This window comes from Cuculus canorus, chromosome 18 (genome assembly GCF_017976375.1).
Source record: "Cuculus canorus isolate bCucCan1 chromosome 18, bCucCan1.pri, whole genome shotgun sequence".
In the NCBI taxonomy this organism is placed as follows: domain Eukaryota; kingdom Metazoa; phylum Chordata; class Aves; order Cuculiformes; family Cuculidae; genus Cuculus; species Cuculus canorus.
In genome coordinates, this window is record NC_071418.1 from 6,499,302 (window position 1) to 6,523,767 (window position 24,466).

Sequence of the window (24,466 nt, forward strand, 5' to 3'; positions counted from 1 at the left end):
CGTGGGTCTGTGTGATGGGGGTGGACCCCCAGGGGAGGGGATGCGGTTTGGGGTTCATCTACTGAGGTCACAAGTGGGATTGACCCGGAGCCCTTGGCTCTGTCTTGCCAAGGAGGGTGGTAGGATACTTTTGGGCTAAAAATAGCTGTCTGGGTGCCAAGGGAAGGGTGGGGATGGGTGCTGCCTCTGGTCCCTGCGCCTCTCCGGTGCTGCAGGATGAACTGGTTTGGCACAGGCTGCCCTGAGAGCCCAGTGTGTTGAGTCCCAGGGTGCTGGGAGGGACTCCTTGGGTGCTGGGAGGGAGTAAACCCACCAAGTGCAGTGTTATAGGAATTCCAGTGTTTTAGGAAGGTTGTAAAAGATCTGGTATTGGTGTTCTGGGGGCTCCTGCGTGCTGTAAGGATGCAAATTCTCTGAACGTGGTGTTTCAAAGCGTTTCTGGACGCTGGAAGGAAGCAAAACTCTTAGAGCCTTGTTTCCAGGTCTCCTGCGTTCTGTGAGGGAGACAGTCACCTGAGCCTGGTGTTTTGGGGGCTCCCCAGGTGCTGGAGGGGTGCAGATCCCTCGAGCCTGGCATTTTAGGGGCTCCCTGGGTGCTGGAAGGGTGTGAGCCCTGCTAAGCCTGCATTTGAGCTGTCACAGCGCCCTGTGGCACCGCGCCCTGGCACAGCGCTGCTCTCATTTTGGAGGGCAGAGGGAAAGCCGCTAATTAGTGAAAGCACCCAAGGTCAGGCAGTGCCGCTGCAATTAGCGCTTTGGTCTGCTGTGAACGTGGCTCTGCTCATCCCTGCCCTCGCCCTGTGCCGTGCTGGGCATGGGGACACCGGGGACACACGTGGAGCCCCTCCATCACCCAGATCCTGTCCCTCAGCCACACGGCGCAGCCCAGGCTGGCACCTCCTCCCAGTGCTGGGCTGGTTCTCCACCAAAGGCCAACCTCCTCTTGCCCCCTTCCCAGCTCCCTCTGCCCACCCATCCGTCCCTGGCACAGGCATCTCCAGCCAAGCCGATGCTCTTCCTCCCCTCCTCTTCACTGGTGCAGAGCAGGAGGGGACCAAAGCACCCGGTAACCATCGTGGCCAGGTGGGGTTTGTTCTAGAGGCACTTGGCCAGCGTTGAGGACCTCGAGGTGGCCATGGGCTTGTGCAGCTGCACAGCTACGTGCCTACAGATGACCATGGGCACGATGGATGGCTGTGACCTCGGAGAGGGATGATGGGACATCCCCTGATGGGACAGGGGTGTGCGGCGGGACTGGGGAATGCTGCCTGCTTGGGGCTGGTGTCACGAGGACACCGGTTGTGAGCCGGGGCTGGGGTCACTCAGGCTGCCCAAAGCGATGTCAGTGCGGACTCAAGGCCCCTCTGCTTGCTGACGAGGGCTGTGGAGCAGCATGGAATCATAGAATAGTTTGGATTGAAAGGGACCTCAAAGATCATCCATCTCCACCCCCACTGCCATGGGCAGGGATATCTGACTAGATCAGGCTGCCCAAGGCCCATCCAACCTGGCCTTGAGCATCTCCAGGGATGGGGCAGCCACAGCTTCCCTGGGCAACCTGGGCCAGGGCCTCACCACTTCCATGGCAAAGAAATACTTCCTAATGTCCAGTCTAAATCTGCCCCTCTCCATTTTTTACCTGCTCCCCCTCATCCTATCCCCACAAGCCTTTATGAACAGCCCCTCTCCAGCTTTCCTGTAGCCCCTTCAGGTACTGGAACGTCACTATAAGATCTCCTCTGAGCCTTCTCTTCTTCAGGCTGAACAACCCCAACTCTCTCAGCCTGTCACTGTACGGAAGGTGCTCCAGCCCTCCGATCATCCTTGTAGCCTCCTCTGGACCCGTTCCAGCAGCTCCATCTCCTTCTTATGTTCAGGATTCCAGAACTGGACACAATACTCCAGATGAGATCTCACAAGAGAGGAATAGAAGGGCAGAATCCCCTCCCTCGCCCTGCTGGCCACGCTTCTTTTGATGCAGCCCAGGACATGGTTGGCCTTCTGGGCTGCGAGCACACATTCCCGGCTCATGTTGAGCTTCTCATCGACCAACACTCCCAAATCCTTCTCTGCCGGGCTGCTCTCAATCACATCATCCCCCATCGTGTACTGAAAATGGGGATTGCCCCGACCCAGGTGCAGGACATTACACTTGACCTTGTTGAACCTCACAAGGTTCTCACAGTCCCACTTCTCCAGTCTGTCCAGGTCCCTCGGGATGACATCCCATCCTTCCAGTGTGGCAATTATGCCACTCAGCTTGGTGTCATCTGCAAGCTTGCTGAGGGTGCACTCAATCTCACTGTCAATATCATTGATAAAGATATTGAACAGCACCGGTCCCAGTACGGACCCCTGAGGGACACCACTCATCACGGATCTCCATCTGGACTTTGAGCCATTGACCACTACTCTCTGAATACAACCATCCAACCAGTTTCTTATCCACTGTACTGTCCACCCACCAAATCTCGAGTTTGGAGAGAAGGATATTGTGGGGGACGGTGTCCAAGGCTTTAAGCACGGCACTGCCTGTACAGGACCGCGTGGCACGGACTGTATGGCACAGGACGGCACCGGCCGCACCGCATGGCACTGGCTCTATGGCACCATGTCGATGGCACCGCGTGACACGGGTTGTACAGCACGGAGTGCCGCAGGATGCTGTGCCAGGTTTGCAGTACCACATCATGTTGCGGTACACAGTTCCACGTTCCTCCCTGCCAACTTGCCCCCGGCAGCCTCCCGGCATGGCACACGGTGCCACCACAGCCTGGCTGTCCCCAGAGTGTCCCCGTCCAGTCCTTGCCTGTACCCAGGAGCCCCTCATGAGCGGCACAGCCGGAGGATGAGCAGTGCCTTTGTGCCCCCATGCCCCCAGCTGTTGGTTTTGGGGTGCAGGGGGGGTGACAGCAGGGCCACTCTGGGCTCTGTGTGCTAGCGAATGCTCCGTTATGGGGTGACACGGCCGGGGCAGCTCTGGGTGCCCCCCAGCACCATCTCGGCCCCTCCAGCCCAGCAGAGCCTGGCTCTGGCCCCAGGGACCAGGGCAGGATGAGTCCCTTGGGGCCACCCAGCACCTGTGCTCACCAACTGGCCAGCCCCCCCTCCCCAGCTGTCAGCCTGGCTGTCTGTCCAGCCCTCTGTGCACCCATCTGTCTGCCCAGCCTTCCCTGCACCTGCCTGTCCATCTGTCTGTCCTGCCCTGTAGCCGTCTTTCTTTCCACCCTTTCATCTTCACACCAGCCTCTCTCGCCATTTCTCCCTCCCTGCATCCATCTGTCTGTTCCTCCTAACATCTGTCTGTCCATCCCTGCACCCATCTGTCCATCCCTCCTTGTGTCTGTCCATACCTCTGTCTGTTCCTCCATCCATCCTTCCCTGCACCAATCTGTCCATCATCCATCCATCCATCCTTGCCACATCCCTCTCTCCCTCTGCCTCTCCATCCATCCCTCCCTGCATTCCCCTGTCCATCTGTCCCTCCCTCCATCAATCCATCCATCCTTGCTCTCATCTGCCACCCACCCTTTCCCCATCTGTTCTTCCATTCATCCCTCTGTTCATGCATCCATCCCTGCATCCCTCCACTCATCCTTCCTGCATTGCTGTCCATCTGTCCTTCCTTCCCTGCATTCCTCTGTCTGCCATCCCTATATCCATCCCTCTGTCTGTTCATCTCTATATTCATCCCTATATCCATCCTTCTGTCCATCCCTCTGTCTCTCCATCCATCTTTGTCTGTCATCCATCCTTTCCCCATCCATCCATCCATCCATCCATCCATCCATCCATCCATCCCTCTGTCTGTCCCTCCCTCCACTCATCCCTCCCTGCATCTCTCTCCATCTGTCCCTCCATCCATCCATCCCTCCTTCCATTTGTCCCTCCTTCCCTGCACGCCTCTGTCTGTCCTTCCATCCCTCCTCCCCTACCTCCCTGCATCCTTCCTTCCTTCCTTCCTTCCTTCCTTCCTTCCTTCCTTCCTTCCTTCCTTCCTTCCTTCCTTCCTTCCATCCCTCTCTCCCTCTCTGTCCCTCCCTTTGTCTCTCCCCCCCCCCCCGTTGCCGCCAGGGGGCGCCGCACGACACGAGTTTGCGCGGCCTCAGCCCGGGAGGGGGTGCGGAAAGGGCCCCATTCCGGCCCCCTCCCACCCCGTACCCCCCCCCGTACCCCGTTACACTCTCTCCCCCTGCCCCCCCCCCCCCCCCCCGCCCCGGTCCATACAATATCCCCTCCCCGCTCCCCCAGTCCATACCCCCCGCTGCCCCCGACCCGTGTGAGCCCCCCCCACCCCCTCAGCCTGTGCCCCCCCCCCGCCCGCGTTCCTCCCCCCCCCCCGCTCCCCTTCTCCGCCCCCGCCCGGAGGGAAAGGGTTAAGGGCCGCCGGGTGCCGAGAACAATAGGGCTCCCCGCCAGCCAATGGGCGCGCGGCTCCCCCCGACGGCGCCGCTGATTGGCTGCGGGGCGGCCAATAGGGAGCGAGAGCCGCCCGCCCGCACGGCCCCACGTGGGGCTCCAGCGCCGCTCCCCCCCCCCCGCCGCCGCCCCTCCCCCGCGCCGCTGCGGACAGAGGGGGAACCCCGACCCGAACCCCCGGCCTGAGCCCTGCACCCCGCACCCTGCACCCCTATCTGCACCCCTACCTGCACCTCGCACCCCGCCTGAACCCCTACCTGAACCCCTACCTGCATCCCTACCTGCACCCCTACCTGCACCTCGCACCCCGCCTGTACCCCTACCTGCAGCCAGCACCCCGCACCCTGCACCTCGCACCTTGCCTGAACCCCTACCTGCACCCCTACCTACACCCCGCACCCTACACCCTGCCTGTACCCCTACCTGCACCCAGCACCCCGCACCCTGCACCCGCCTGCACCCCTACCTGCACCCCTACCTGCACCCCGCACCCTGCACTCCCTGATGAACCCCGCACCCCGCATCGTGCACCCTGCACCCTCTGCTTGAACCTTGCACCCTGCACCCCATACTCTGCACCCCCTGCTTGAACCCTGCACCCTGCAGCCCCTGCTTGACCATTGCACCTTGCACCCCATACTGTGCACCCCACATCCCCTGCTTGAACCCTGCACCCCTTGCTTGAACCTCCCTGCCTGCACCCCGCACCCTACCTGCACCCCCTGCCCACACCCTGCACCCCGCACCTTTGCCTGAACCCCCCTCCTGCATCCTGCCTGAACCCATCCTGCACCCTGCACCCTACACCCCCTGCCTGAACCCCCCCACCCTGCACCCCAGGATTGCACCCCTCCATCCCTGCCTGCACCCCCCATTCCCGCATCCCCCCATCCACTGTGCCCCACACTGGCGAAGCCCTGGTGGGTGTCTGGGTGGGTGCCCAGAACTGGGGGTGCAGCCAGAGTGCCTCTAACTGGGGGTGCAGAGGTAGCCTGGGGAATACCTACAACTGGGGGGGGGACTGGGTTTGGCTGGGGGTGCCCATAACTGGGGGTGTCTGTAACTCAGGGGGCAGAGTTGGGGTGCGCATAACTGGGGGTGCCAGGTCAGGCTGGGGGTGCCTGTAACTGGGGGTGCCCCCAACTGTGGATGAAGGGTCATGCTGGGAGTACCCATAACTTGGGGGTGTCTTCAACTGGGGGGCCGGGTTGGGGGTGCCCAGAACTGGGGGTGCAGGTTTGACCTGAGGGTGCCCATAATTGAGGGTGCTGAGTGCAGCTAAGGGAGCCCATAATTAACTCGGGGTACCCACAACTGGGGGTGTTGGGTGCCACCGGGAGCGCCCGCACCAGGAGGGAAACTGAGGCAGAGCGAAGCCACGCAGCAACGGTTCATATATTTATTCATAAGCCAAGTTATCAATAAAAAAGTTCCATACTAAAAGGCCTTTACATAGAGTTTGCTGTTCATAAAACCTTTGTGTTTTTAATCCTTTTTCCTTTTTATTTTTTCCTTTTTTTTTTTTTTTTAAATTTTTTATTTGCTGGATTTTTTTTTTGCTTCGTTTTGTGGAGTTTTTTTTTTGTTTGTTTGTTTTTATTTTTAGTGTTTACACTGGAAAAGCCCCCCGCCGCCTGTACACATTTACAGCGCGGGCAGCGTCGGGCAGGGCTCGGCGGGACGGGCCAGCGTCCCCCCGACACCGTGTCCCCCTCCCCGCTATTGCACTGGGGCCCCCCCAAAACCAGCCGAGCCCCCCGCCCCGCCGCCGCAGCCCCCCTATATACAGAGCTCCCCCGCTGTCCTCGTCCCAGCCAGGCTGGGGGAAACAGTGCACTGAAACCGAAACGCTTTCCCCCCCTCCGCCCCCCCATTTCCCCTCCCACCCCATATTATTATTATTATTATTTTTTTATCCTTTTTTTTCTTTTTTTTTGAAATTTTTCTTATTTTGTCTTTTTTTGTCGGTTTATCCGTTTTCCATAAAACTTCCCGGAAGAAATACAATATTTACACGCAAAATAAATAGAACAACACACCTGATTTCTGCTTTACCTGCTGGCAAACAGTCAGAGGTACTAGGGAAAGTATGGCTTGTAGGGGAGCCCCCCCCCTTTTTTTTGTGCCCCCCTAAACCTCCCCGGGATGCCCACCCCGCGCCTTCCCTGCCCACCCCAAGCTTTGCATAAACGCCCCGCGACGGAAGGGGGTGCTGCGCGGGGTTTATTTTTGGGGGGGCGGCTGTCCATCCCCATGTCCCCCCTCCTCCTGGCACCCAGGGTGGGGTTTTGGGGGGGTCAGCAGAGGATGGGCACCCCGTCAGCGGTCACCAGACGGCCCGTGGTGGGGTCGTAGGTCCCCGCCAGGTAGTAGAGGTCCTGTCGGTCCTGGTATTTCTTGTTGCGGGTCATCTGCTCGTAGTGCTCGCGTCCCACCACCTGGCACTTGTGGGAGATGGTCTGAACGTCGTTCTCATCCTCGTGGCATGACTGGTACAAGGCGTTCTGCGTGGGGAGGGCGATACGGCATCATTGGGGGTCCCCCCGCTGAGTAACTGGGGCAAACAGGGGTGCCCATAAAGTGGGGGTGAAGGGTAAAGCCAGGGGTGCCCGTAACTGGGAATGCCCATAACTGGGGGTAACCTTGGGTGGCCATAAATGGGGGTGTCCATATCTGGCATAACTGGGGGAGCCTGGGGTTGCCTATAAATGGGGGTGAAGGAAATAGTTAGGGTGCCCATAACTGGGGGTGAAGGGTGTATCTGGGGATGTCCATAACTGGGAATGCCCATAATTGAGGGGACTGGGGCAACCTTGGGTGCCCATAAATGGGGGTGTCCATATCTGGGGAGGCTGGGGGAGCCTGGGGGTGCCCATAAATTGGGGTGAAGGGCGTAGATAGGGTGCCCATAACTGGGGGTGAAGGGCATAGATAGGGTGTCCATAACTGGGGAGGAAGGGTGTATCTGGGGATGTCCATAACTGGGAATGCCCATAATTGAGGGGACTGGATCAGGCTGGGGGTGCCCATAACTGGGAGAGCCCATAACTCGGGGGGGGACTGGGTCAGGCTAGGGGTGCTCATAACTGGGGGTGAAGAGCTTATCTGGGGATGTCCATAACTGGGAATGCCCATAATTGAGCGGACTGGGTCAGGCTGGGGGTGCCCATAACTGGGGGTGAAGGGTGTAGCAAGGGGTGCCCATAACTGGGGGTCTGGGGCACGCAGAGGATGCCCATAACTGGGACTGCCCATAACTGGGGGGGCTCGGGCAGCCAGGAGTGTCCATAACTGGAGGTGCCTACAACTTGGGGGACAGGGATGGGCTGGGAGTGCACATAACTTGGGGTGCCCATAAGTGGGAAGGCCCATAACTGAGGGTACAAGGGACATCCAGGGGTGCCCATAACTGGGAATGCCCATAAACATGGGGGCAGAGTTACACTGGGGGTGTCCATAAATAGGGGTGCAGCGGCAGCCAGGGGTGTTCATAACTGGGGGTGCCCCTAACTTGGGGTGCAAGGTGCACCCAGCGGTGCCCACAGCTGTGGGGGTTCAGAATGTAGACACTCCACGCCCCCCATGGCTCCCCCTCCCTCACCTTGCCGTCGCTCTGCCGCTTGCCCAGCTTGGTTTCCTCGGGGTGGTAGAACCACTTGACCTTGACTACCATGTTGCTGCCCCACGACTCCCACATGCTCTCGATGCGCCCGATGTAGGGCAGGTTGGGCCGCCCGGCCGAGAGGAAGACGGCGCAGTCCCCGATGCGCAGTGTCTCCTTGCCCCGCACAATGGCCTTGTAGAACAGCTTCCGCGCCTTGCCCTTCATGCCTCGCCGCTGCCGGGGGAAGCAAAAGGCATCAGAAATGCTACAAGCACCCCTGACCCCACACACACCCCCCTAGGGAAGCGGTGCTGAGCTGGGCAGGATGCTCCTATGGTGCCTGTCTGGCCCCACGCACCCCACAAGCATCCAGCCCCGTGCACCCGAGTGCCACAGGCACTGCAACCAGCACCCAGCGCTGCACACCCAGGCACCGCACCCGGTGAAACCATGCAGCGCGTGCAGGTACTCAGCCCCGTGTACCCACACGCCCCCTGCCCTGCAACCGCTGCACCCCACCCTGTATCCTCAGGCACCCCGCTGCGTCCCCATGTGCTCTGCGCATACATCTGCACCGCTGCCCCATGCACACAGGCACCCTGACAGCTACCCATGCACCTTACACCCACACATTTGCACCCAGGCACCCTGCACCTACACACCTGTGTCCATGTACCATGCTCGTGTGCCTCCCAAGCACCCATGCACCTGCACCTGTAACACCCTGCCATGCATCCATGCATCCTGCCCTGTGTCTGTGCACCTCCGTCCATGCACCTGCACCTGTAACACCCTGCCATGCATCCATGCATCCTGCCCTGTGTCCGTGCACCTCCATCCATGCACCTGCACCTGTAACACCCTGCCATGCATCCATGCATCCTGCCCTGTGTCCGTGCACCTCCATCCATGCACCTATATGCTTGCAGCCATGCACCCCGCCACCCTGCACCCTCGCCCAGCCCTACAGCACCATCTGTACCTGCGTGGGGTTCCCCGACCACCTCCAGAGCTGGCGCGCGGGCAGGAAGGCGGAGATCTTTGGCCGGTTTTCCACCGAGGGCAGGCGCTGCCTCCGGGAGAACTCTTTGGCTTTGGAGAAGCTGAGGGCTTCCTTGCGCTTGAGCTTGGCCTTGGGGCCAGCGGCGGCGGCCTTGGTGAGGAAGCAGCGCTGCGGCGCGCCACTCTTAGAGCGTAGGGCATCCGGCTGTGCCAGCAGCGCCGGCACAGGGTGGGAGAGGCAAGTCTGGAGCAGCAGCGTGGAGTCCTCGTCCTCAGAGCTGTAGGAGGAATCCTCATTGTCAGAGGAGCAGAGACTGGAGGTGGAGATGGAGCCCGAGCTGGAGGAGGTGGAAGAACCCGAGGAAGAAGAGGAAACCGAGAGGCGGGTCATAAAGCGTGAGGGCACATCGGCACCCAGCCCGCCCGTCTCCTCATCCTCATCCATGTCCGAGTAGGAGCTGTGGCAGTCGCTGTCGCAGTTCAGGGTGAACTCGGCTTGGCCTGAGTATTTCCGCAGCGCCAGCCCCACGGGCAGCTGGTGCACGGGCGCTCGCCCCTTCCTGTCCTTGCCTGCCAGGGCTGCGTGGGAATAGCCGTGGCTGGCCAGCGGCCGCTCCAGCTTGGCCCCAAAGTCCTTCTCTGCCAGCAGCAGGGCCTTGCAGTTCTTATTCTTGGGGGACGTCACCCCTTCGTGGTCCAGCTTAACCAGGTACTCGCTGCCTGCCTTTCTCCGGCCGCTTTTGCCCATTTCTGCCTCCAACCGCTCAGCTTTCTTGGAGCGCAGGAGTTTCTGGGCAGCCGGCAGCACCAGCCCAGCCCCTGCCCCGAAAGAGGCGTAGGAGCTGGCGATGCGGCTGAAAGAGTCAGCCCCGAAGCCGTTGCCGAAGACGGGAGCGGCGAGGTGGTGGTGGTGGTGCACGGGGAAGATGGCCTCTTTGGCCCGCAGCTTCTTGGTGCTGCCATTGACCTGGAAGAGGTTTTGCAGCACGGACGTGCCCTTGCTCACTGCCTTCCGCTTCGTCTGCGCCACCGCCGACCAGCTCAGCAGCGGCCCACCGCGCCGCCCCAGGAAGGGGTCGCTCAGCACCGGTGCTTTGCCACCCGACAGCACCTCCGCAGCTTTGCCTGCCGGGAGACAAGGGTCAGGGGGGTATGGCAGGCACTGGGGAGGACGAACAGACAGACGGAGGGAGGCGGAGATGCTCGGGGACTATCTACATCCCTGCACATCCTTCCCTGCGGCCTGACCTCCATTCTCCTATTACTGCAGCGTCTGCACCACCCCCTTCCTCCATCCCTGGTCCCACACCCTTCCCTGCACCCTGTTGTACCCAGGTCCCAAATCCCTGCTCCCCATCATCCCTGCATCCTCCCATACTCAGTTCCCAACCTTGTGCACCCCATCATTTTTCCCTGCATCCCTGCCCGGCACCTGCATCCCACCATCCTTCCCTACATCTCCTCCCCTGCCTGCTTCCTGTGTTCCTCCACCCCTTTTCCATGCCAGCATCTTCGCATCCTTCCTCTATTCCCCTCCCAGCCCTTTATCAGAGCATCCTTCCTTGCATTCCTTCCTGCCTTCATCCCAGCACCCTTCCCTGTGTCTCCTCTCCCACCTCCATCCTGGTACTCCTCCCTGTGTCTCCTCTCCTGCCTGCATCCCAGCATCCTTCCTCTATCCCCTCCCTAGCCTGCATCCCAGGACCCATCCCTGTGTCTCCTTTCCCACCTGCATCCCAGAAGCCTTCCCTGTGTCTCCTTTCTCACCTGTATCTCAGGACCCTTCCCTGTGTCTCCTTTCCCACCTGCACCCCAGGACCCATCCCTGTGTCTCCTTTCCCACCTGCACCCCAGGACCCTTCCTGTGTCTCCTTTCCCACCTGTATCCCAGGACCCATCCCTGCGTCTCCTCTCCTGCCCTGCGCTCCAGCACCGTTTCCCACATCCCGCCAGTGCCGCCTCCCCTGGGAACCCCACAGGAAGAAGCTCTGCAGATCGCAGCCCCCCCCCATACCACTTTTCTCCTTGCCAGCTGCCTTCTTGCCCGAGTTCTTGGGGTGCTCGGGGTTGTCGTGGCGGTCCGGGCAGAGGCTGGGGGGCAGTTCGCTGGGGGTGGACACATCTCCACACGACCGCTTCGTCCTCCGACACGAACTGGAGACCAGGAGCGCCGGGGACGGTTCGGTGCCTGTGGGCAGAGCGTGGGGTCAGGGCCAGCCCCACTGCCCCCCCTTGGCCCCTCCGCAGCCCCCAAGGCCACTCACATTGGATCTTGAAGTCGGGGGGCAGCAGGCGGATGTTGGAGACGGCAATGTGTCCTGTGTCCCCATCATCAAACTCCACCATCACCGCCTCGGGGTCGTCCTCCTCATCGCTGGAGGAGCCTGTGGCAAGGAGAGGGCGCTTGGGCTGGAGACCCCAAAACCCTCCGATCCCACCAGCTGCCCACGGCCGCTCCTCACCTCGCACCACGTTCCCAGGATAGAGGCACCGGGATTTCTGGCTCCAGTAGGCGCAGACACGAGTTCCTGGGGGGAGGCTGCGTCGCGACTGGGGCCGGATATCAAGGACCTGCGAGGAAGGGGCATGTTGGACTGTGTGGAATGTTATGCCCACCGGGACTCCCACCCTGACCCCCCCCCCCCACTCACCGCCTCCTGCAACAGCTGCTCCTGCGAGTAAATGCGCTGCCGGTTCCCCCGTTCGCCCTCAATGATGATGCTGTAGCTGGGAAGGGGTCACAGAGAGGGGGCTCAGCACCCGCCCCAGCACACCCACCCACAGCAGGGACCCCCACCCCGGCCCCTACTCACATATCGGGGGGCTGGATGGTGCGGACGCTGCCTGCGTAGAGCAAGCTGTCCTCCTTGGGAATGAGGATGTGTAACCCATCCCGCAGATCCTCTTTCTGGATGGCACAGGCGTGGGGCAGTGGGGAGCGGCGTCCCCCCCGTGCCACCCCCGCCAGGCAGCCCCCTCCTTCCTCCTCCTCCTCTGAGAAGCTGCTGTTGTCATCAAAGTCGAAGTCGTCCTCCACGGTGAAGCTCTCTAGCAGCTTGCTGACCGCCCGGCCCTTGCACTGCGGGAGAGGGAGCTGAGGGTGGGTGGGAGGCACGAGGTTGGGGGCCTGCCAGGGTGGGGGTCCGGCCCCCCACCTCTCACCTGCTTGGTGGCCACTTTGCTTTTCACCTTAGCCAGCTTTTTGCCCTTGCTCAGGATAGTCTTGGTGCTCCGGGGCGAGAGGGCCAGCGAGAGAGCCCCGTTCTTTCTCTGTGGGAGGGAGGTCAGAGCTGGCTGAGGTGGTGTCTGGGCCCATTGGTGCCTCCCAACCACCCCAGCATCCCCAGCCTGGGCAAACCATGCACTCATCCCTCTGTATCTCATCATCCCATCGTCAGTGACCCATTCCCATGCTCCCATTGATGCCCCTCAGCCCCCACAGCCTGTGCAAACCAACCCCTCTGCATCCCATGCTCCCATCAATACCCTCAGACCATGCAAACCCTGCACCCATCTCATGGATGCCCCCAAGCTCCCTCTGCCTGTGCAGCAGTCCCTGCACCCATCCCTCTGCATCCCACGGTCCCCCATCAGTGACCCAATCCCATGAGCCCCTCAGCCCACCCTGCACCCCAGGCTGTGCAAACCCTGCACCCACTCCCCATTGCATCACAAGGTGCCCATTCCAACGGTCCCATCGATGGTCCCCAGCACCCCCAGCCCACGCACTGGTGCTCCACACCACCACCAGCACCTTCAGCTCATGCAAGCCCTGCACCCATCCCTCTGCATCCCAAGGTCCCATCGGTAACCAACCACTGTGGTTCCACCCCTATGGTCCCACTGAGGTCCCCAGAACCCTCAGCTCATGCGAGCCCTGCACCCATCCCTCTGCATCCCAAGGTCCCATCGGTAACCAAACACTGTGGTTCCACCCCCATGGTCCCATCGATGGTCCCCAGCACCCTCAGCCCATGCACTGGTGCTCCACACCACCACCAGCACCCTCAGCCCACGCAAGCCCTGCATCCATCCCTCTGCATCCCAAGGTCCCACCAGTAACCGATCACTGTGGTTCCACCCTCATGGTCCCACTGATGGTCCCCAGCACCCTCAGCTCATGTGAGCCCTGCATCCATCCCTCTGCATCCCAAGGTCCCATCGGTAACCAATCTCTGAGGTCCCATTGATGCCCCTCAGCTCGCGCAAACCCTGCACCCAGCCCCTGCACCCCTCAAACCCACAGGTGCACCCCCGCCTCTGCTCCCCTGCGCTCACCCTCAGGGCTGACTGCAGCACCTTGCTCTTGCGCGTGGCCTTCTTCAGCCTCTCGCTGGCCAAGCGAGCCCCCTCATCCCTCGTTCCGAAGTGCCGGGGGTCGGTGCCGGCAAAGAGGCTGCCGGCGGTGGCTGGGGTGCTGGGGCCGCTGGTAGCCAGCGGCCGGAGGCTCTCCTTGGGCTTGGCCTTCAGCTTCTTCTTGCCACCCTCCTCGCAGGCGCCCGCCTTCCGCCGCACCGGCACCTTCTCCAGCTTGCCAGTCCCCGGCTTCATGGCCCTCCGCTTGATCTTCACCTCGCCCTCGGGGCTGCCAAGGTGGCAGGGCCCTGCAGGGGTGGAACGGGGTCAGGGCGCCCTGTGGGTGCCCATCCAGCCCTCACGGGCATCATAGAACCATGGAATGGTCTGGGTTGGAAGGGATCTTAAAGCTCATCCACTTCCAACCCCTCTGCCATGGTCAGGGACCCCTCTCCCATCCCCCGTGTGCCCCTGGGATCTCTGTGGGACTGTCCTGTTACCTAGCAGTCCCTGCCTTTCCTTCTTCTTCTTTGCCTTTTCGTTGGCCTCCATCTTTACCACGGAGGATGGAGAGGGTCCAAGCACAGCCACCGGCACCGAGGGCAGCAGGGACAAGCCTGGCTCATCGTCACCGTCCTCACTGTCTGTGTCCCCATCGTGATCATCTGCAAAAAGAAGGGGCAGCGATGAGGGACCCCGCGCACCCAGGGGTGGCCCCTGCACCCCATCCCTGCTGTGCCCAGGGAGACTCTCCTTCTCCATGGAGGATGGGGTGAGCTGGGGTTGCTCCCAGCCCCTGGAGGCTCTTTGGTACCAGCCCCCCACTCCTGCAGCTGGATGCACCCTCCTGACCCAGCCCCCCACGAACCACTCTGCACCCCAAGTCCTGTGCTGGCCTCTATACCCCCAGCCCCATGCTGGGCCCCACCATCACCAGTCCCCAGCACCCCCAGCTGGATCCTGCACCCACAGCCCTGTGCCGGACCCCCAGTCCCATGCCAGACCCCCAGCCCCATGCCCGACCCCCAGTCCCATGCCAGAGCCCCAGTCCCATGCCGGACCTCCACCCCATGCCAGACCCCCAGTCCCATGCCAGACCCCCAGCCACATGCCGGACCCCCAGCCCCACACCAGACCCCCAGCCCCATGCTGGACCCCCCAGCCCCGTGCCGGACCTCACACCCCCAGCCCCATGCCAGACCCCCAGCCCCATGCCGGACCCTCAGTCCCGTGCCGGATCCCCAGCCCCATGCCGGACCCCCAGCCCCACACCAGACCCCCAGCCCCACGCCGGACCCCCCAGCCCCATGCCGGACCCCCCAGCCCCACACCAGCCCCCCAGCCCCACACCAGCCCCCCAGCCCCATGCCAGACCCCCAGCCCCACACCAGACCCCCAGCCCCATGCTGGACCCCCCAGCCCCGTGCCGGACCTCACACCCTCAGCCCCATGCCAGACCCCCAGCCCCATGCCGGACCCCCAGCCCCGTGCCGGATCCCCAGCCCCATGCCGGAGCCCCCAGCCCCGTGCCGGACCCCCAGCCCCATGCCGGACCCCCCAGCCCCACACCAGACCCCCAGCCCCATGCCGGACCCCCAGCCCCATGCCAGACCCCCAGCCCATGCCAGCCTTGCCTTTGAAGCCCACTGCCTGGTGGGATTCAGGGTCCTGCGTCTGGTACTTGGTGGCTTTGGAGCTCTTGGGACGGGACAGCTTCTTCTGGATGCGGCCGCTGGGGTTGGGGTCTTTCCGGCGGAAGGGGCTGATGCCGGCGGGCAGCCCTTTGCTCTTCACCTTCTGTTTCAGCTGTGACACCTTGTGAGCCACCTTGCAGGCCAGCTTGCCCTGCGAGCCACTCTTCTTGCACCGCACCTTTTCCTGGGGGCACAGGGAGCCTCAGGAGGGGGTCGGCACCCCCTTAGCCCCAGGGTGGCATTTGTGCCGGTGGGTCCGGACTCACCGGGGATCCCTTGAGGCTGCCAAACTCCGCCAGCTTGCTCCTCTTCTTCTTGGGCTCAGGGTCGCCCCGCAGCTCGGCACACAGCAGGGACAGGCTGGTCTTCACCGCCCTGGCGGGGAGCGCAGCATGGACACAACGCCCACCGGAACCCCCAGATGGATCCTGCACCCCTTGGGATCAATCCTGCACCCTGGCTAGATCCTGCACCCCCTAGATGGATTCTGCACCCCCTGGATGGATCCCACATCCCCACATGGATCCTGGACCCCTTGGAATCAATCCTGCAGCCCTAGATGGATCCTGCACCCCTGGATGGATCCTGCACTGTGAAGGAAAGAATAACTCCCAGTGCGATACTGCTCCCCTACCCAGATTCTGCACCCCTGGATGGATCCTGCCCCCCTAGATGGATCTTGCACCCCTTGGGATCAATCCTGCCCCCCTGGTTGGATCCCCTAGCCAGATCCGGCAGCCCTCAGATCAATCTTGCAACCCTGGATAGATCCTACACCCCTGGATCAACCCTGCACTCCCAGTGGGATACTGCTCCCCTAGCCAGATTCTGCACACTCCAGATTGATTCTGCACCCCCCGACGGATCCTGCACCCCCTGGATCCATCCTGCACCCCGTCTGGATCCTGCAACCTCTAGGATAGATCCTGCACCCCCCCTAGGATGGATCCTGCATCCTGGCTGCATCCTACACTCCTGGATCAATCCTGCACCCCTGGTGGGATCCTCCGCTTCCAGCCAGATCCTGTACCACTGGCCACATCCTACACCCCCCCAATCCATCCTACATCCCCAGACAGATCCTGCACCCCATGCCACATCCTGCACCCCAAATCAATCCTGCACCCCTAGTGGGATCCATCCAGCCCCCGCGATCAATCCTGCCCCCCTCTGGCCACCACCGGCTCCCCCTCTCTCCCCCCCCCCCCATAACCTTCACTCACTCACTAATGTTTTGTGACATAAAACCTAGAGATTAATTTTTTTTTTCCTCTTCCCCTCCGTCTTAATTGAAGGAACCATTTAGCGCAGATTTAACTGTTATTACCGAAGGGGGGGGCCGGGGCTCGCACGCGCACACGCGCTCCAAGCGTGTTTGGACTCGCTCGGAGGATTTATGCAAATGGGCCTGTCGGGAGAGGCAATTTGTAGCGGAGAAGGACAATTATACAGGGCCCGGGAGTGGGGAAACGGCTGCGCCGGGCGGCTAATGGGTAATAATAAAGCGCCGGCAGCGATGAACGCCGCTGCAGCGTGACCAATGGCTTTATACGGCGCAGATAAAGAGGCTTTTATGCAACGCTGCTCCCATGGCCGGCGGGGGGGGGGACATGGACAGCATTGCTGCCCAGTTGAGCCCCCCCACTGCAAGCGGGTCGAGAGCGGGAGCATGCCGGAGCGAGCGGCTGGACCCCCCCGAGATGTGGCGGCTGCGGATGGGAGGGGGCCATGGCGGGGTCCCAGCCCCACCCCGGGCAGCAGGGCTGGTGGCCCGTCCTCGGGGACAAGGAGGGCACGCGGCACCGGTCACTCACTTGACCTTGCGGCTCTCGGCCCTGCCCAGCGTGCTGGAGTGCTTGCGCTTCCTCGGCCGCCCCGGGCCGCGCCGCGCCGGGCTCCGGGAGCTCTCGTCACGCCTGCAGCCGCAGCAAGACCGGGGGCACCCTGAGCCACGCGGCCGCCGCAGGCGGTGCCCCTCCGCCGAGCCGGGCTGAGGACGGGCCCAAACTCATCGCACTGATGGTCCCGCTTGGCAGAGGGCGCTCCCTCCCCGGCCTCCCCCTTTCCCACAGGCTTGCCCCCCGCCCCGAGCCCAGGGAGCCGGTGGGGAAAGGGACGTACTCGTGGTCGTGGCGCCTCTGCAGCTTCACCAGCTCCCGCTGCTTCTCCTTGTAGCGGCGCTGGAGCTCAGCCAGCCGCATCCGCACCTCCACCTCCTGCGTGTTGAGCTGCTCGATGGCCGCCTTCAGGGGGCAAACCTGGGGAGAAGGAGGGTGAGCAGCTGGCAGCGTCAGCAGCCTCAGCCTCAGCACTGAGACCGGGCACAACTCATCCCACCTCCTGCCCCTGAGATCAGGCACAACTCATTCCATCTCCCACCTCTGAGACCAGGCACAACTCATTTCATCTCCCGCCCCAACCACACACAGGGAGATACTCACAGCCTTGGTTTTGGGTGTCCAGGTGTACTTGCGGCGCGGCACACGGGCGCGGGGTGGCGGAGATGGGGGCAGGGGGCTGAGCGCAGGGGGGCTGCCCTCCCGGCTTGCCGCCTCCACCAGCGACCAAGCGGCTGCCACCGTGGCCAGGTTCTGCAGGTTGAAGGCCAGGAGGTCCTCGTCCTCCCCTGCTGGGGTGGGAGATGAGCGGAGCTGCTGTGGGATGCGACGCGGACCCCCCACGCTGCCCCATGTGTGCTCTCATGCAACGGCCAATGCACACCATGGTGGCACCAGGACCGAAAACACGGTGTGTGGGGCACGGAGGGGCATCGTGGGGCACCGGGCCACGCCGTGGGGTGCCACAAATGAGTGGGGTGTCCCAGGCTGGCCATGGGGTGACACAGGGAGTGGCCATAGGGTCACCCAGCGGGTGGCAGCGGGCAGGAGGACGGCGCAGCCGGTGTCCCCAGGGCAGCCGCGGGGCTGGGCGCGCAGCAGCGCCAGCGATGAACTCATCGGTGTGCAGAGCCAAGGCCGGACTGGGAGGGACGCGGTGACGTGCCCCCATCCGGCCGCCTCATCTGCAGCGGGGAGTGGGGCCCCACAGCCCCCCCGCCACCCCACGGCATCGCCGCCCCACGGCGTGCACGGTCACGGGCAGCACCGAGCACACGGGGCTGCGCACGCCATGCGCTGGGGATGCGCCAGCATGGCCTTCCCCCCGCCGGGGGCCCCCGGGATTCCCTGGGGAAGCCGAGCCGGGAGGGAATCCCGGCGCCTGCCTGGAGCCAGCGCTGGAGCAGAGCCCCAGGGACGGCCTCGCGTCGCGAGCTGGGCGCTGCACCGCATCGCCGGCATGCACGGAGCCCTGCGCCGCCACGCATGCAACCCTGCACCGCACATGCAACGCCCCCAGGGCCAAACCACGCCGCAGCCCCTTTTCCTGCTGCACAACACACGCTGCACGTGCAGCAGCTCTTCCAAGCGCAGCTTGGCTCTTGCTCAGCTCCTCCATCGCACGCAGCGCACGAAGCCCTTGCGCGAAGCACCCACGGGCAGCACCGGGGGCACCGCGGGGAGGGGGTTGCTGGGGGCACTGGGGGGCTGCTCACCTTCCAGGGCCAGGTCGCAGCGGCGCTGGCGCAGCTCCAGGTCGGCGAGCTCGCTGAGCAGGGCGATGCCGGGGATCCCTGAGGCGTGGGAGGCGAGTGATGGGGGGGCTGGAGGGGGCTCCTGGGGTGACCCCAGCGCTGGCAGCTCCCCCAGGTCGATGCCGGCGGCGATCAGTGCCTCCAGCCCACCCAGGCAGCCCTGCCGCCCACTGGGGCTGTCGCCATCCTCCTCCTCTTCTTCCTCCTCTTCCTCCTCCTCCTCCTCACAGCTGCCCTCCTGCTCCGAGTCGTCGTTGCTGTCGCCTTCTTCCTCCACCTCCTCCTCCTCCTCGGTGGCAGCAGGCAGCGGGGAGGCCCCCGCCATGGGCACCGGGTGCTGCTGCTCCGGCGGGCTCTGCTCCGGTGCTCCCTGAGCTGCCTCCCGGCACACCCCGAAGGCCACCGGCACCCGCTCCTCGGTGGTCCCTGCAGCCGGGCTGGGCTCCCGCTCCCCGCAGCCGGGTCCTGGGGCGAGGAGGAGGTGGTGGCGATGCAGCAGCACGCCGGCACCCTCGGCCATCACGTCCCCAGCCAACGGCTCCGTCTCTCGCAGCACCTCCGCAGCGGGGCTGAAGGTCCGGGACTGCTCGGGCTCGGCCGGTGGCGAGCTGGGGTGCATAGTGTCGGGGTCGGCCGGCTCGGCGGAGTGCGCCTCGGAGAAGCCCATGCCAGCGGCAGGGTATCTGTAGCCGGGGGGCAGGTCTGTGGGGAAGCAGGCGATGCTCAGCGGGTTCTCCAGTACCCCAAGCATCCGTGTCCTCTTTGGCATCCCAGTCCTACCTGGCTCCAGGGATTTGGGGTAGTCGCGGGGCGGCTGCCCCTCTCCGCGCTTTTCCTCGCCGTCACTGCCCTTGCTCTGGACGGGGAGGGGGCTGTCAGCCGGAGAGCGGGGAGCCACGGCAGAGTTGGCGGTGGGGCAGACCGGTAAAGTGCAGGGAGCCGCGGGAAGGGCCACGGGGCACTTGGCCGGGTGCCGCAGGGCCGGAGAGTGGCAGCAAGGGGACAGCTTGGGGGGCCCGGGGGCCGCCGAGGACAAGCCCTTGGCCGGGGGGTTTAAGGCAACTGCTTTGTGGGAAGGTTTGAGGGGCTTCTCGGGGCCCCCTTCCTCCAGCTCCAGGGGTTGCTCCTCCGGCTTCCGCTGTGGAGGACACGGAGGTCAGCACATGGCAGCCCCATAGCTCGGCTCCTGCCCCACAGCCCTGCCTAGCACCCTGCAATCCTGCCCTGCATCCCAGCCCTGCATCCCACAGCCCAATCCCGCAGCCCAGACGGTGCCACACTGCCCGCCTCCAGCCCTCAGCCTTGTCCCATATCCCCCATCCCAGCCCTGACCCACATCCCACATCCCAGCCCTGTCCCATATCCCCCATCCCAGCCCTGACCCGTATCCCCCATCCCAGCCCTGACCCGTATCCCCCATCCCAGCCCTGACCCATATCCCACATCCCAGCCCCACATGCAGCGCTGCATCTCACACCTCAGCCCCATATCCCCACCCTACGCCCCTACCTCAATCCAAGTCCACATCCCAGCCCCACATCCCGTTCCACACCCAGCCCCACATCTCACACCCCACATCTCCAAACCAGCCCCACATCCCATCCCATGCCCGGCCCCACATCTCACACCCCGGCCCTATATTCCCACCCTACACCCCAACCTCAACCCAGCCCCACACCTCATTCCATGCCCAGCCCCAAATCTCACACCCCAGCCTACACCCCAACCTCAAATCAGCCTCAGCCCCCCCAAACCAGCCCCACGCCGCATCCCAGCGCCCCACAAGCCCGTGCCCCAGCCCCGCTCAGCCCCCACCGGGCACCTGGACGTGCGCCTGGCGCTGGATCTCGAGGGCCTGGGCTGCCCGCTGCTGCTGCTGCAGGGCGTAGAGCTCCTGTTGTCGCAGGAACTGGGAGCGCGAGTAGACGGGCAGCTGCCCCGTGTGCTGCAGGTGGGCGCTGGGGCCACGGCCCGGGTACATCGGGGGCCACAGTGACGCCTGGTCCATCACGTCGGCTGCCAGTGGCAGAGGGTCAGTTGGAGACCTGCCTTGGGGGTCACCTTGCAGACCCCAGCGGTGCCCTTCCCAGCTCTGCACCCCTGGCAGCACCCACAGAGACCCCATCATCCTCCCCTGCACCGCAGCAGCACCCAAAGGGACCCCCCACCTCTAACCCCTGTATACCAGGACCCCATCTCCTGTCCCTGCACCCCCAAAAGCACCCCCAGGGACACCATCACCCTCCCCTGTACCCCAGCAGCACCCACAGAGGCCCCATGGCCAACCCCTGCACTCCAGCAACACCCAAAGGGACCCCAACTCCCTGTCCTGCACCCTCAAAAGCACCCATGAGGGACCCATCTTCTCCCTATGCACCCAGTAGCACTCCCAGGGACCCCATAACAACCTCTGCACCCCCAAAAGCACCCACAGGGGTACTCCATTCCCCTCTCCCTGCACCCTCAGCAGCACCCCAGTGACCCCATCTCCCACCCCTGCACCTCAGCAGCATCCCAGGGACCCCATCTCCCACGCCTGCACCCCAGCAGCACCCCAGGGACCCCATCTCCCACCCCTGCACCTCCAACAGCACCCACAGGGACCCCATCTCCCACGCCTGCATCTCAGCAGCACCCACCATGACCCAATCTCCCACTCCTGCATGTTCAAAAGCACCCACAGGGACCCCACCTCCCACCCCTGCACCTCAGCAGCACCCCAGGGACCCCATCTCCCACCTCTGCACCTTCAAAAGCACCCACAGGGACCCCATCTCCCACCCCTGCACATCAGCAGCACCCCAGGGACCCCATCTCCCACCTCTGCACCTTCAAAAGCACCCACAGGGACCCCATCTCCCACCCCTGCAACTCAGCAGCACCCACAGGGACCCCATAACCCACTACTGCACCTCAGCAGCACCCCAGGGACCCCATCTCCCACCCCTGTGCCCACAGCAGCACCCCCAGGTTCTGCAATCTCTCTCCCCGTACCCCATCTCCTCCCCAGCAGCACCCCCAGCCCCAACTCCCCCATCTGTGCCCCTGACATCCCCCAGCACGAGGCAGGGGTGCCCGTGGCCACCTCTCCATCCCATCCTCACCCAGCGTGTGGGGGGTGCCGTGGGCGGGGGGCTCGGTGGGCAGGATGACGAGCTGGGCGGGGGGGTCCTGGGCAAGGGGGAAGACGGGCTGCATGGTGCTGGGCATGGATGCCGGGAAGGTGGGCGGCAGATTCTGGTGCAGTGCGGGGTGGCTGATGCCTACGGGCCAGGAGGGGAGAAAGCCATCAGTGTTGGGGTTTAGGGGGGCAGCTCGCAGCCAGCCCCGCTCCCGCAGCCCCCCAGGGTGGCACCGACCATAGGAATGTCCCCCCATCCAGATGGAAGGGCTGCGGGTGCGAGGCAGCCAGTGCGTGTGTGCCGGGTGGGTGTGGGCGGTGGGGTCCCCCCCGAGCTGTCCCGCCGGCAGCGAGGAGCCCCCAGCGATCATCAGGTGGGGGGTCAGCTCTCCGGGACAGCCCCCCGACGGGTGCATCCGGGCGAACTCCACCAGGTCCTTGTTGTCCCTGCGGGAAAAGAGGGGACATGTGGGGCAGCGCGCTGGAACCGTGTGCCGCAGGGACAGCCCTGGTGGGCAGGGACCCCCCCGTACCCCCCATCCCAGTGCTTACTGGAGAAGGAGCTCGCGCCCCGGCAGCCCCAGGCGCTCCTCGCAGAGCCGACCCCGCTCCTCCTCTGCCTCCAGGTCGATGAGGTGCATGGGCCGCGCAGTGCCCGCTGTGCCAGGGACACGACAGTGGCATCAGCGTGGCACCGCCAGCCCCCCGCCACCCCCCAAGACATTCCCCAGCTCCTACCTTTGATGCCAGCGGCTGTCCGACCCTGCCGCCCGGAGCTACCGCCACCGCCGTAGGATGGCTCAGGGCGTCCGAGCGTATCCTTCTGCCGCGCCACAGCCACGGCGATGCCAACGGGCGGTTGCCGCACCTCACTCTCGCCGGTGGCCAACGCATCGTGCTCTCGGCCGCGGGCGCAGTCCGGCCGTTCCAGCTCCGTCTGCCCCTTTCCCGGGGGGAATTTGGCATCCTGGTGGGCGCAGCTGCCCTTGATGCTCCCCAGCCCCACGAAAGGGGGGCCCTTCTGCCCCCCCAGCAGCGCCTGGTTGCTGTATTTCAGCAGGTTCTTCATGGCCGAGACCTCATCCGGGGCGGTTGGCACCTCCTGGCCCAGCACCGGACCCTGAGTCATCAACGCAGCCTGCTGCAGACTCGTGCCAAAGGGGTCCAGGTAGGAACCCTTCCGCTCCTCCGGCACAGCCAAGGGGGGGCCCTGGCCCTGCACGCCCCAGGGGGGCAGGGGGTGCCCGCCATAGCCCAGGGCGCTCAGCTCCAGGGGCTTGCGCTTGCCCTCAGCGCCGGTGCTGGCCGCCTCCACCTCTGGGTGCTGCTGGTGCCGGATCCGTGCCACTTTCTGGGGAGCCGGCGCAGGGGCAGTGTCCTTGGGGGGGCCCTTCTCTAAAGTGCAGCAGGAGGGGCCGACGCGGACGCCCAGCGGGTCGGGGCGGGCGGCACGGGAACAGTCGGGTACCGGCGGCACCTCGAAATAACCTTTCTCCAAAGCACCCTTGGGTGCCGGACCCCGGCCAGCAAAGGGGGGCCCCTCAGCTGTGCCCCCCCCCAGGTACTCCAGCCCCTTCAGCCGGGTGCCGGGAGCCCCCCACTCCAGCCGCCGCTCCGCTGACCCCTCTGTCTTCAGCGGGTGCTGGAAGGGTCCCCCGTACCCAGCTGGCGGCTCGGCCCCCGCCTCGGCGTGCCGCTCCTTGCCCTCGCCGCGCTCCAGCCCACCGGCTTCTGCCGCCACCTGGAAGGAGCGGCTCTTGTCCGTGAGGTGCCCGACCGAGGGCACGAGCGTGGCCCCGCTCAGCTTCAGCTCCCGGCCGGCCGGCTCTGGCAGCGGGCACAGCACCTCGGGGCCGGCGTGCAGCTGCAGGCAGGGGAAGGAGCCGGCAGTGGGGCCGAGCGGGGCCGGCCCGGTGGGCACCGCGTAGGACACGGCGTGGTGCAGCATCTGCCGTCGCTCCACGCACTCGCTGTAGGGCTGGGGCACCTCGGGGATGCCCGGCTCCCGCTCGCTGCGGCATGGCTCCTTGGCGGTGCAGCGGGTGGCGCGCGGCAGGGCGTTGCCGGCGCAGCTGGGCAGCACGGCACGGCTGGCATCGCCCTCCAGTCCCTTGGCACCCAGCAGGCAGGAGGCGAGGTGCTTGGGGCGGCCGTCACCGGGGCCCCGGGGTGGCAGTCCCTCCTTGCAGTGCCCCTCCGGTGGCACCGGCAGCACCACCTTGTGCCGCTCTTTAGGGTCCTCCTCCGGCAGCCGCTCCTTGGGGTCCCCTTTGCCCACTTTCTCCTTGCCTACCAAGAAGCGGTCGTAGTCCTTGGGGGTCTTGGGCAGGGGTCCAGCCTCTCGCTCCCGGCTGCAGGAGCCGGCGGGGGGCCCGGGAGCGCTGCGGGTGATACCGGGGAAGCCGTGGCCGGTGGGGAGCAGGGCGGGTTGGGCGGGCAGGTTGCGCAGGTAGAAGTTATCTGGAGGGGAGGGTGATGGATGAGCCCCTTGTAGCCCCCTCCAAGCCCAACACCATCCCTGTCCGGGTGCCCAGCAGCTGTGCCAGCGCCAGCTCCCCGCTAACGAGGGGAGGAGCGTGGAGGAAGGCACAGCCTAATTAGCTCCATTTCTCACCCAAACAATGTTCCCTATTAAGCACCCGCCACAATATTGTGAAAAGTGAGAGCGGCGACAGCGGCTGGGCTGGGTGCCCACCACCCTGTGCCCGCTGGCCCTGCTCGTCCCCGGGGATCCAGCG

The 24,466-nt window shown here is 64.3% G+C and overlaps 1 protein-coding gene across 5 annotated transcripts in view; it reads right to left on the reverse strand.

Moving 5' to 3' along the window:
* Positions 1 to 6,358: 6,358 nt before the first annotated feature.
* Positions 6,359 to 24,466, reverse strand: part of BAHCC1 (BAH domain and coiled-coil containing 1) — a 30,538-nt gene continuing 12,430 nt past the window's right edge. Inside the window, exons 5-28 of one of the 5 annotated variants that reach the window (XM_054083316.1) lie at positions 22,467 to 24,188; positions 22,281 to 22,386; positions 21,967 to 22,175; positions 21,712 to 21,870; positions 20,430 to 20,623; positions 19,388 to 19,745; positions 18,569 to 19,309; positions 17,457 to 17,641; positions 17,137 to 17,273; positions 16,830 to 16,931; positions 16,343 to 16,423; positions 15,282 to 15,390; positions 14,956 to 15,199; positions 13,822 to 13,986; positions 13,304 to 13,629; positions 12,188 to 12,295; positions 11,839 to 12,104; positions 11,677 to 11,752; positions 11,488 to 11,596; positions 11,290 to 11,409; positions 11,040 to 11,213; positions 9,006 to 10,150; positions 8,021 to 8,257; positions 6,359 to 6,923 (exon numbers count right to left, since the gene is read on the reverse strand). In XM_054083316.1, coding sequence (XP_053939291.1) covers positions 6,717 to 6,923; positions 8,021 to 8,257; positions 9,006 to 10,150; positions 11,040 to 11,213; positions 11,290 to 11,409; positions 11,488 to 11,596; positions 11,677 to 11,752; positions 11,839 to 12,104; positions 12,188 to 12,295; positions 13,304 to 13,629; positions 13,822 to 13,986; positions 14,956 to 15,199; positions 15,282 to 15,390; positions 16,343 to 16,423; positions 16,830 to 16,931; positions 17,137 to 17,273; positions 17,457 to 17,641; positions 18,569 to 19,309; positions 19,388 to 19,745; positions 20,430 to 20,623; positions 21,712 to 21,870; positions 21,967 to 22,175; positions 22,281 to 22,386; positions 22,467 to 24,188 — 7,280 coding nt within the window. In that variant the 3' untranslated portion in view covers positions 6,359 to 6,716. Of the gene's footprint in view, positions 6,924 to 8,020; positions 8,258 to 9,005; positions 10,151 to 11,039; positions 11,214 to 11,289; positions 11,410 to 11,487; positions 11,597 to 11,676; positions 11,753 to 11,838; positions 12,105 to 12,187; positions 12,296 to 13,303; positions 13,630 to 13,821; positions 13,987 to 14,955; positions 15,200 to 15,281; positions 15,391 to 16,342; positions 16,424 to 16,829; positions 16,932 to 17,136; positions 17,274 to 17,456; positions 17,645 to 18,568; positions 19,310 to 19,387; positions 19,746 to 20,429; positions 20,624 to 21,711; positions 21,871 to 21,966; positions 22,176 to 22,280; positions 22,387 to 22,466; positions 24,189 to 24,466 lie in introns of all 5 variants that reach the window. The other 4 variants (XM_054083315.1, XM_054083318.1, XM_054083317.1 and 1 more) reach the window with 4 other exon arrangements.